Here is a 13,093-nt window from a genome sequence, read left to right as displayed (position 1 = left end):
AGGGGGGGGGTATAGTTCATGGGGACGTTGAATATTTATTTTTGGATTTGGAGGAAGATTGAATCGCAATTTTAAAAAAATTATATTCATAGTAAAATACTGGCAGCTGTCATTGCCAGAAATGTACCATTAAAATAATGCGCAAACGGTAAAATACTTCAAACTTGACTGCTTTTTGTTTTAAGTGATATGATGCTAGAAAAGAATTACAGCGGTCCCTCGACATATAATCGCATCAACGTACTATCCTTTCGACATCAGACCTCAAATTTGACTCATCATTTGTCTCGACATATGACGACATGCTGGAAATACGACGATTTATGACAGCGTCGCAATTTTATTGTTTTCAGGCAACACAGATGCATGTCGAATTGGTTTTTTGTGAGAGAAATCGACATGGGTCCCAATAAGTTTAGTGCAGGTGGTGAAAAAAGGAAAAAGGTGACGTTTACCATTGAAATTAAGATGGAAATGATAAAAAATATGAACGAGGAGTGCGCGTCAGTGAACTGGCTCGACAATAGGGCCGGAATATGTCTCTAATCTTAGCGGTCCTCCTCCTACCTCCGTTCACAAGTCTTTATACGTTAAGGTGACAATTATTATTATTGTATCAGCAAAGAAATCGCCAGCTTCGTCAAATTTGGAATCATTTATTTCAGAACTTGTGCAACACAGCATGGCTACTGTCCGCTGTAGCCAACGACAACATGAAAAGAGAAAGTAAAAATTCTATCGCACCTCTCTATGTCGTCAGTCACACGGTGCGTTCAGGAACAGCTTGCAAAATGCAACTGCCACATTACAACCAGATTCATTACAGTTTTATTATTATTATTATTTATTTTATTATTATTACGATTTGTATTTATAATGTATTTATTTTGCTATGTGTAATTGCTATTTGTAATTGTTCCAGCAGTGTGTATTAAGGATTTAGTGTAGGTTTTTGGGCTGTGGAAAGAATAATTCAAATTATAATGTATTCTTATAGGGAAATCCTGCTTGACATACGACCATTTCGACTTACAAACCAGGTCCTGGAACGAATTAAATTCTATGTAGATGTACCATTGCATATTGTAATGTTTTAATACTGACATTAGGCATGTGCCGGTATGATATTCTGACGGTATGATAACCTTAAGCCATAATATCACGGCTTCACGGTATCGCAGAATTGCAATTGCAGCTCTAAAATGTGTTATTTTGAGATATCTGGGTTAAAAAAACTTTTTCCCATTGAATAGGATTTTTATTTTTCAGAACATATTAGCAAATTGGAACATAAGTGTAATGGTAAGTTAAAATGAATAATAAAAAATCAAAATTTTCTAAATAAATTTGAAATAAATACAGTCCTTGAGGTGAGCCAAAACCCACAGCCACAGCTCAACATTATTATCATCAGAACAAAAATAATTGCATTATTTTCCATAAAAAGCAAGTGTGTACGACTCGTATCATGTTTACATTATACACACACTCTCTTTCTAAAAACAAACAGTTGCCAAAGAGAAAATACACGTTTAACCACCACTACACACACTAAACACTAGTTAACTCTCGTAACTAGTGGGAAATGTTCATGACAGTGTTTATTAACCTTTAATTTTGTATAAATGCAATATCATATTGGAGGTATTGCCTCTTCGGCAGCAAGCCTCCGCAAGCATGTTTTACATGTCGGTTGACCCTCCTCCTCTAAGCCGCGGCCGTCTGTAACTTCTCTGTAGCCCAAGTATTCCCATACCAGCGATTTCGTTTTCTTCGATGGGGGAAAAAGTTCGGGGGTTTCACCTCCTCCAGCCATCGTGTAGCACAGCTTAATCACTAACACTAAGCAACAACTGGAGGCAGAGGGTTGAGCCTTGCAGCTGTATGCAAGGGATTTTTCCATGCGTTTTTGGGACATCAAAAATAGCAAATAACTTGGGGACGGTATGACAGAAATTTTTTGCAGTTTTGAAACCTTGATGTTTTCATACCACGGTAGACCTTGAAACCGGTAATCGGCACATGTCTAATTGAGATCATGCAAATGTAACTGGTCTTGATGGCCCAGTATAGAGTCATCAATGCTAATCCGAGAGTGAGAGCATGAGTTTGAACTATGGTGGGTTAAGAACAAGAAATGAAGTGCATTCATGCTATACATATGTCATACAATTGTTTGCTGTAAACAAGAGTTTAAATGTAGCTCATTTATGGCAGTTAATTGTTGATTGTCGGTAATTTGACATTATCGTTATCATTATTTACAGCTGAAGGAAACTGGAAACCACATGCTTTTTTTTTTTTTTTTAACCGTCAATATAAAATTAGTTCTTCCTTTCCAGCCTCACCTTCCTCTGGGAGTACTTTCAACAAAATTCTGTTGAACATTCTGCAAAAATGTTTGCCCTTTGGTTTCATAACAAGTTTCGTCAGGTCAAACCACCTAAAAGAGGATCTGATGGCTCACAGTCTTTGTTCCATTCCATTTTCGATGAGGGTGAGGTTGTATTGAGGCCTCTTAACTCTTAGCTAGAGGGCAAGGCACAGGGGTCACATCTACCCTACTGCATTAATCAATTTAAAGGTGTGTCCTCAAACTTGTCCATGTGGGAAAGGTTATTGTTAATCAAACCTCTAAACTTGAATCAAGTTAGTTTACTATTTCCATTTTATTGAGAGTGAGATGGAGACAAACAGGTCTGTACACATCACTTTGGTTCAAAGACAGTCATCTTGGATTGAAAATAAAGAATGCCTGCAGTCTGTGTGTAAAGCTGTCAGTTTCAAGCCTAATAGACTTGTCTGAACAGCCAAGCGAACTGCATGTACGTCATCCACATCTCTGTCTTCCAGACAGGAAGAACGAGAGTGGCAATCGTGTTGAGCTTTGACAACGTGAATGAGAGAGCTCCCAATGAAGCATTCCAACTAGCGCAGCCAAGCACAATCCCAGTGCAACTTTTGACCGACAGCAGGGGATCTCCTACAGAGTCACGGAAACAAAGGTGCCCTTGTTTTGTTTTGCTTTGGCCACATGATTTCACAGCAGATAACATTCCTCTGATGTAGCCACCAAATGCTGCACTCAGGCATCAGTTGCCTTAAGAGGTGAAATGAATGAAATTTGATAGTGCACCCATCTAACACGATACGTGATATTGACAACAAAGAAGGTTGAACAAATTGTGCAGTCCTGTGTTGTGTTTTTGAAGATGTAGTAAAAATGATTGCCTTTCATACAAAGAGATGATCAACCAGACCAAGGTTAATGATGAAACAGGAAATGTGATTTTGTACTCTGTCTGGACACTCAATAGTAAAGAACACTTTAATATAATTCAAACTTCAAGTAAATCAAATACGTCATGGTTTAAAGCATTGATTCTCATTTTTGCAGTGTTAATCTTACTTTGAAAAAGTAATTGAGTTAGCAACTCAGTTACCTCATTGTAAGAGTAACTAGTTACTCAACAAAGTAACTGACGTTACTTTCATGTTCTACACGTTATTACATTATACATTCAATAACATCTTTCACATCAAAGATGTTCATATTACCTGATTGAATTGATTGAAACCGTTTTTTTTTTTTTAGGGCTGTCAAACGATTACATTTTTTATTCGAGTTAATTATAGCTTAAAAATTACTTAATCATAATTAATCGCAATTCAAACTATCTATAACCATCTATAAAATATGCCATATTTTTCTGTAAATTATTATTGGAATGGAAAGATAAGACACAAGACGGATATATACATTCAACATACAGTACTGTACATAAGTACCAGGGGTCGCGTTAACCGAATATTTTCCGTCGTTGACCGGTTTTTTAAAACGATGACGGAAAAAACTGAAGTCCGTCCGTCATTTTGACAGTTTGCAATTCACACCCCAGACCACAGGGTGGCGAGTGAGCATATTAATTAACTATTGCCTCTCTTAATGCATGACGTCGTTGGCTATTCTGTCAGAATATTGTAGCGTCACCGGGGTCTGGCGGCGGCACCGTGATTGACACATCAACGCGAGGTTCTTATTGGTGCACCCGGTGTGCCAGCGCGATTGCCGCCTGTGTATAGACCCCAATCACATGACGTCACAACTCCGCCCCCCTGACTGGATTCGCCATATTGTCCGTCAGCTCGTCATGTTTACACATTACCGCTACGTACATGCCTCCTATTACGGCATGTTTTTCTGCTCGTTAACATTAATAATCAAAATGGTGAAGGTGTGTGTGGCGGTTGGTTGCAGTAACAGAGAAGATAGACGGAGAGACTTGAAGTTCTACCGTATTCTGAGAGACCCGAAGAGGAGAGCGAGATGGACTGCTGTAATTCGACAAGAAATCTGGCCACCAAACGATCACCACAGACTATGTCATTTTATATCTGGTAAGATGCATTTAATATATATTTAGAAGATTTTGGGCTGACAACCACAATTAAGATCATTGTGTTACGTTGGTGATTGGGGTCTATATAGTTGCCTCTTTTTCTTTGGGGGTGGAGTTGTTGTTTTGTTGGTGTTGTTGGCGGTAAGCAGAGTAAAAAGAGGGAGAAAAATACGACTTCCGTGTGTAATTTTTCGCCGCCAAGCAAGCGTTACAATATTAATTAAAAATGAATGAAAACTAAATACTATTGAATATGTCATCATTGTCATTTTAAAAATTTAAGTGATGGGTAAAAATAGATTATGACCGGATTTTTATGACCCTGTCAGTCAAAATGACAGACAACGAAAATGTCTAGCGCAACCTCTGATAAGTACTGTATTTGTTTATTACAACTATAAATCAACAAGATGGCATTAACATTATTACCATTCTCTTAAAGCGATCCATGGATAAAACGACTTGTAGTTCTTAAAAGATAAATGTTAGTACAAGTTATAGAAAAGTTATAGAAAATTAAAACCCCTCTTAATGTTTTCGTTTTAATAAACTTTGTAAAATTTTCAATCAAAAAATAAACTGTTTTAATCTGTTTGAGCGGGGCATGTGCATTAATTGCGTCAAATACTTTAACGTGATTAATTTACAAAATTAGATACCGCCCGTTAACGCGATATTTTTGACAGCCCTAGTTTTTTTCATTATTAAAAAAAAAAAAAAAAAAAAAAAAAAAAACGTAAAAAAATGCCTTTTTTTGTTTTCCTGCTGTACTGAACCCGCACGGAACCGTGACCGCACTAGCAAGGTAAGTACTGAATGGTGACTTGTGTGTATCGTCACACAATAAACACACATATATAGATACATTTTTCAATACGCACGTGAGGCTCTGAATCTCCTGCCTCTCCTGTCTTTTGATTAAAAAACAGCACACAAGGTTCATGGATATGTCATTCAAGAAAAGTTTAGGGCAAGTGACTATTTTTGGTATGAAAGATATATATATATATATATATATATATATATGTATATATATATATATATATATATATATATATATATATATATATATATATATATATATATATATGATTATATTGTAGCGTCTCCAAGGAAAACGCCAACTTGGTGATGATAATGCACACTTAATAGTACATTATTTGCAATTAATTGTACCCAACTGGACACCACGAACTGTATGTAAAAAAAAAAAAGTTCAGAGAGTTTAAGATGACGCTCACCACCCTAAATGCTAATGCTAACGAGAACGCAAATGCTATGCTAACACTCCGAGCAACATAGCCAATCATCCTCGCGTCTGCAACAGTTTCACCGCCCCCCTCCCTCCTCCCTCCTCCAGATCTGCTCTCTCCCAAGAAGCTGTGACAAAATCAGACAACCTCCGGTTCATTCAACCAAATTGTAGTAGTTCCAAAAAAAAGGACACTCTGCTCAGCCTCAAGACACCTAAATTTTACTCGAAGTTCACTCAAAGATGCCTTATCATTTTAATATATTTAAAAGTGTGCCTCCTCTGTCTGGATTGGAAAATTCAGTTTTATTTATACCTTTTTACCTTTGATTTTTTTTTTTTTTTTTTTGGATTGAATAATAAAGACAGAAATCAACCTACATACAGTATAATCATTTAGCAATGTCATCATTACACAGAAGTTGTTCAAAAACTAATAACTAAATATTTTATGAATATAATGCAGACCCTTGGAAGTGTAGTCCAGTCAACACACACACGCAGTCGGCTACAGTATGTGACAACTTCAAACTTAAAACTATCAATACAATTGTCATTGACAAATTGCTATTTCAGCTCAAGTATTACTCTCATTCAATGTCTAGATTGCACGGCAACAATAACTGAAATAAACTGACAAATAATTCAACCAGCATGTTTACAGATGCAGCAGTTGCAAAGCTGCATTTCCCATAATGCCTAGCACGGCTTAGCTCACTAACAACTACCCTATTAGCGAGCACCTGTAGCTGAGGCAAAAATCAAACATTGCCATAAAAGTTTAGAATCATCGGCAGCTCAATGATGCGACACCAAAAAAGATTTTGCGGATCACACCAGTACAAAGCTCCAACAGAAGTCAACAGTTGTCGAAAGGTAAATTTAGCAAGTGTACATACCAATAGCCTGTGAGCTCCTGCCGTGACGAAGGTTTGTTTGGGAATGACGCCATGATAATGCCAGTCTGTGACTGAGCACGCATGTGACAATTAGTATCCAGAGTAAAATAAAGGTATTTTCAACTTAATTACTGTTTTGGGTACATGAGCATTTGATTATATACCTATTGATCTTAATAAAAGTGTTACCAATTGGGCAGGCTCTCTGGGAACTCGTCACGGGCAGCACAATACCGTAGTATTCTGTGCAAAGCATCAGTCAATTTCAACACACGCTACTAAATCCCATGAGAAATAATGAAAACCAAACATTTTCATGAATTGAAAAAACCCCGGCGGACGCCACGGACAAGATGTAAAAAATGGACATGTCCGGGCAAAAGAGGACGCTTGGTTAACCTAAGTAGAGTGCCTCTTCACATCCCCAGTTACTGTAACGACGTTGTAAAGATGGGAAAAGTACCGGTAATTCATTAGATTACTCACTAATGAAAAAAAATAACGTCGTTAGAAACGCCGTTATTACCAACACTGCATTTCTGTTATTTATGTCACTGAAATAACTTCTAAAACCTGAATGAACTTCCTAACATTATTCTCCTTTTTTAAATGTCTTTCTCCTCTTTATGCCGTGTCCTCAAATCTCTTCCTTTGGGTGGTATCGTCCCAATTCTGAATCACACACTCAAGAGTTTAGGTATAAAATTAGCCGCACAGTGGATGACTGGTTGGTACATCTGCCTCACAGGTCTGAAATCAACGGTTCAATCTCTGTGTGGTGTTTTCATGTTCTCCAAGTATACAAGACTTCACAGTGTACTCCGATTTCCTTCCACATCCCAACACATGCATGGTAGGCTGATTGGAGACTCCAAATTCTCCATAGGTGTGATTGTAAGTGTGAAAGGTTGTTTGTCTCCCTGTGCCCTTTGATTGCCTTGCAATCAGTTCAGGGTATATGCCGCCTCCTGCCCATAGTCAGCTGGGATGGGCTCCAGCACCCTTGCGACCCACGTGTGGATAAGCGATATGGAAGATGGATGAATGATGAAAAGGTATAAAAATACAAATAACACATAATAAGGTTTTTCTCTGAACATTTCCTAGTTGTTATGCCACACTGGAGAAGGCTGAAACTGAAACCTGAGGTTTCTTGTGAGTTAATGAGTGAGTGAGTTGGTATGCAACAGGATAACGTTCAATGGAAGTTATGTATTTTGCACAAAATATAGAACTGTTTTGAAAAGCTAGATTAGGGCAACATAACAATAAAAAAAAAAACAAAAAAACATTTACATTTACATTTAACAATTATTTGAGTTCCATAGTGTTCTTTACTTCGAATCTGATAGTCTATCGGCTACAGAAAAAGGGGGAAAAACAGTCACACAATACTAACCTCATAAACCACAGAAACAACACGACACAATAGTATCACATATTTGGCCAAAGACAAAAAAAAAGCATGTGTCCATCCTAACCATATCGCCCAGCAGCATGCATTTATAGTAGTCATGAGCCTTAGAGAGCTGCGATCCAACCTCAATGACACATCCATGCAACCACGACAAAACAAAACTCAAGCTTCTCTAACAATTGGCCCCTTCACCACAAGCAGTCCTTTCCCAATCTGGAAAATTGCATTGCAATTACTGAATTACAGCATCACAGGGGTATTGTTTAGTAAATTGTCATCCATATTACATAAACTTTCACTCGATTGCGGTCAGCCAGTAGAAACGTGGTAGAGAGCAATACAGCAATGGTTCCGTCAAGGGAGCACTTCTACTCCCTGAGGATGTACACAGAAGAATGTGGAGTAGCTGAACTGAAACTCAATGTTTTTTATCTAATTAAATAGCAGACAAAGTAGAAGCCCCTGAACAGGAAACATAAGGAATAGACATTAAAATTATATTGTATTCTAAAATATTATAATTAGCCCCTAAGGTTAGCATTTTTAAAAGTTTAGATTTGTTTTAAAAACAAAGTAACAGTGGTGTCGTTGAATGTTTTGTATAAATTATTAATCTATAGTTATTCAATTGCTCACACAATCATTATTCAACATTCAATCACAGGATACGTATTTCACCCAGCACCACAAAATAAGTTCTAGTGACCAAGAAAGAAAGAAAGAAAGAAAATAAAGTACTATTTTCCTATTGAGTGTGCATTATCATCACCAAGTGGGCATTGTGCTTGTAGATGCTAAAATATAATCATAATTTGTTGTTTTTTAGTACCAAAAATAATCACTTGCCCTACAGTTTTCTTGAAAAACGTATCCATGAACATTGTGTGATGTTTTTTAATCAAAACAACTAGAGGAAAGATAGGAGAGGCAGAAGATTCAGAGCCGCACCTGTATATTGAAAAATATATTATATATATTAGGGGTGTGACGATACACACAAGTCACGGTTCATTTTGTACCTCAGTGCGACGTCACGGTTTGGTGCGGATTTAGTACAACAGGAAAAACAGAAAGGCTTTTTTTTCTCAGAGCATTTGAAAGTTAAAGTTTGTATAACATTACACTCTTATATAGGTGAGCCAAAAAATGTAAGATGTGTGTCAGGTAATATAAGCATCTTTTATCAGAATGATGTTATAGAATGTATAATGTAATAACGTGTAGAACATGAAAAATAACATCAGTTACTTTGCTGAGTAACTAATTACTCTTACAATGAGGTAACTGAGTTACTAACTCACTTTTTGGGAGAAGTAGTTTGTAACTGTAACTAATTACTTTTTAAAAGTAATATTAACAACACTGTAACACGCATTCGTGCTGTACCACCTTTGTAACGTGTTGCAGTGTTTACGGCAGTAAATATTGTCCCTTTCGGAAGCTCTCCGCTGTGATGCTTTTGTGACAATTTTGAAGATTTTATGCAACCGGAGCCAACAATTTGTTAAACTGATAGCTTCACGAATGGTGTCATAAAGGGAAATTTAATATCTATACCTTTGTTTGCCATTGGTGGGGTGGCGTGGCTCAGTGGTAGAGTAGTTGTTCCCCAAACCAGAGGTTGTGGGTTCGATTCTCCGATGATGAACTCGTCTAAGTGTCCTTGAGCAAGATACTGAACCCCACGTTGCTCCTGGTGCTGCGTCACCAGTAGGTAGATGTTGAGATAGTGTAAAGCGCTTTGAGCGCCTTGAAAGGTGGAAAAGCGCTATATAACACCATTTACCATTGCTTGTTTGCATCTGTTGTTTGTTTTGAAAAATAGTAATGACGTTTTTCATTGACACAATTTACGACCCTCTGCCATAGCCTGACGTGCACCTCCACAGACTCCTGGCTGGGCGTCACTTCAATGCGTGGTGATGTGACGCAAATGGACTGTGATTGATCCGCTCAGACTGTTGTTTCCGGTTTAGCTCAAAATCACCGCCATTTTCAAACATTGTTGTGCTACACGCAAAAATGGACCAAGCCGACGAGAGTATCATCGAATAGGTCCGCAAGTACGACAACCTCTACAATGTGTCGTCAAGACATTATAAAGATTGCCAAATGGCAGCAATTTGTGGAAAGAGATTGCTGAAAATACAGGGCTGGAGGACAGCGATTGCATAAAAAACATGGAAGGACATCCGAGACAAGTATGTGTGTGTTCGGAAGAGAGTGGCCACACGAAGCGGTGACACAGTCGACCAAAAACTGCCAGCTTTTTATCACTTTATGTCGTATTTTTGGTTGGTGCACTTTATCATTTATTGTGTAGATATGCTTGCTGCGAGTCTATGACTTATTTACATTTTACACTTCAAGTATATGAAGAATAAAGCACAGGTTCGGTGTCAAAAGAGTTGTTTTTATGTTTAATTTTCAACAACAGACAGTTCACACATTATACAACATCATCACTGATTGAGATTGCCTCGGTGCTTTAATGATACCATTGTGTTTACCGTGGTTACCTTCAAGGCTTCCAGAGCAGTTTGGGAAGTTCCATAGCCGTCAGATGGCTTTCCACTGGCTGATTGTAGGACACGGCAAAGAAACCGGACAAAACGCTGGACAACGCAGCTTGCTGCCCCCCCCACACGATGCTAGAATACGTAATTTGACTGCCGGTCTCTGTGCGGCATCAACAGTCGGACAGAATATGTACGCAACCCTCTTCTGCATCGCCTGCGCCTCAACATTTGTATGGTCAATACTTGTTGTTCAATGTGGATGAGCTGAAGATCCACATTCAAGCGTTCCATCTCTGTTGGCATTGTTGTGTAACCAGAAGAAAACTAGAGGAAGTTGACAAGCGTCCCCCAAAATCGTACAAACACAACGCCACGCCCCTCTAGTGGCTTGGCAGTGAATTACAGAGAAATGCATTCCCTTGCCGCAGAACTATCAAATGCTCATTGACGCTGCAGTCGCTACGTCGTCACCGCAACGCAGAAGCATAACTCAGGCGCAAACATACGGATCGCTATCATACTGCAAGAGTGTTGGATTTGAGATAAAAAAAAATCAGAATGAACTGTCCACACTGCATAAAAAATCTGATATGTTTCAAATATGGGCAAAGAAATCAGATTAGGGTGTGAAAGTAGCCATTGCCAGGCCTGTCAAGCATAATTGATTTATCCATTAATGTCCAAACCTGCACCATTATTCTCATTCCAATTGATTTGACTATCACCAGTGTCATTCTTGAGTTAACCAGAGATGCTGTCATTCTTTCATTCTTCCTAGTCACTGCCAGTATAAGCACCAGTTAAGTCCACAGCTATGCAATTGCAACACTATCCAAATTGCGAGGCGACAGCTGATTCCAACTGTCATCAGAATGTGTCTTCTTCCGAAGAGCCATTCAATCTTCTTAAATCATACTGCACTCAACAGAACACTTCCCAGGAACCAATAAGGATATCATGAGCTGACATGATCAAAGCAACTTTTAATGATCAGCACCTTGCATTACTGAATAGAACTAAATAGAACTGTGTTAAAGCTTGGTAAAAAAAAACAAAGCTGGCCCGGGGAGAACCAAGTAAATTATCACGTTGGGAGGTGTTTGCAACATACTTGGTGGTTAGGATTCGAAGGACCTTTTCAAAAGTATGAAAAAAAGTTAATGATTGGTTACTTACATTGTTTTTACTTGATACTGCAAATGTGGCTCGGCTGGAGAAGCGGCCAGTGGAGGGGCTACTGCTTGACATGGGACTTGTCACAATGGCGGAAACTCTTGAAGTGACTGGAGGACTGCTGGAGCTGGGGGAGGAGGAGAACGTTGCAGGAGTGGATGCAGTGTTGATGGGGCCACTGTGGCCACTATGGTTCGGTGTCTGGCTCCCTAGTATGACAGGCTGGATGACACTTTGAGCGGGAACCTCAGCCTTCCCACAGATCACCTCTTTGACCTCCCAGTGATTCGCTTGGATGTCGTTGGTGTGGTCCTTGCCGTTATGACCGCTCATCCCACTGAGGAGTTCCACTTGTCGGCTTAGAGCTTGCAGCTGAGCTCTGAGCTCCCGGTTCTCCTGTTGGAGCTGAGTCATGGCTCTTCCAAGAGTCCCGCTCAGACTGACTGCATCCTCAAGACGGTGTCCCATGCTTAACTTAAAGGCACTGACATCCATGTGGATCTCCCTGATGGCCTCTCTCAGAGTGCTCTCATGACGGGCCAGAGCCTCACACACTGTCTCCCCGTCTGGACTGGAGGCTCGAGGATGACATAAGTCTCCCATCTCAGCAAGGGTTGTTGCTTCCATTGGGTCAGCTGTTGATTCTGCTCAGGATCGTTTGGAGGTTAAATTTTCTGAGGGACTTAAGGGGAGGGGGGTTGATAGATGTTGAAGGTGGAACTCTGCTCTTCAGGTGTGGATGTGTTTCCAGGAAGATTACATGAAAGACATGAGAAGAAGATTTGTCCTTTCGCAAACTACCTGTAAATTTAAGAAGCAAAAGTGCATGATGGCTTTAATTCAAGGTATCACTTATTTATACAACACAACACTGCAACATACCACAGTGAACACAACATGTGTTTCTTAAGGAGTCGCACAAACTCTTCTTATGTTTCATTACTCCCATAAAACACAGCAATGAGGTAATCCTCAGTAACAGCTGCGGTGAACTTACCTCAGCCTCATTCTGTGTTACACATCACAGCTGTGTGACAGTGCGTGCATGTGTATGTGGAAGCTCTGCACTGCCGCTCGCTTTGCTTCAACTCTCTGAGCACTGCTTTTGTCTGGGGGAGTGAGCACGAGGGGAGGGAATAAGGAGGTGGAGAGCAACGGCGGGTGGAGAGACCAAACATGCAGGGTAGTAAATTTAGGGGAGGGGAGGAGGAAGGCGGCTGGGGAAGATTGGTTTTAATAGTCACTGTGTAAACTATTGGAAATATAGACTTTTGTCCTGTATTCTGCTGCTCTTCTTTCTTCTCATTTTTCCACCACTTCCTAAAACTGTTTTATACAGTGTAAATAGACATATTGATTTAAATGGACACTGAAATTTTTAATTTAAACTTCATTGTTTAGGAGGAGGAGGAGAAAAAAATGTAACTAATACC

At 39.2% G+C, this 13,093-nt stretch overlaps 1 protein-coding gene across 2 annotated transcripts in view; it reads right to left on the bottom strand.

The window, feature by feature from the left end:
- The window catches only part of smtnl (smoothelin, like), a 61,695-nt gene extending 48,938 nt beyond the window's left edge, over positions 1-12,757 (bottom strand). For both annotated transcript variants that reach the window (XM_057839471.1, XM_057839472.1), the window contains exons 1-2: positions 12,658-12,757; positions 11,664-12,461 (exon numbers count right to left, since the gene is read on the bottom strand). In XM_057839471.1, coding sequence (XP_057695454.1) covers positions 11,664-12,287 — 624 coding nt within the window. In that variant the 5' untranslated portion in view covers positions 12,288-12,461; positions 12,658-12,757. The remainder of the gene's footprint in view (positions 1-11,663; positions 12,462-12,657) is intronic.
- Between the last annotated feature and the right edge of the window lie 336 nt (positions 12,758-13,093).

The sequence above is a fragment of the Corythoichthys intestinalis genome, chromosome 6, assembly GCF_030265065.1.
Source record: "Corythoichthys intestinalis isolate RoL2023-P3 chromosome 6, ASM3026506v1, whole genome shotgun sequence".
NCBI classification, from domain to species: domain Eukaryota; kingdom Metazoa; phylum Chordata; class Actinopteri; order Syngnathiformes; family Syngnathidae; genus Corythoichthys; species Corythoichthys intestinalis.
Note: the sequence above shows the minus strand (reverse complement) of the source record. Positions and strands in the feature narration are given on the sequence as shown.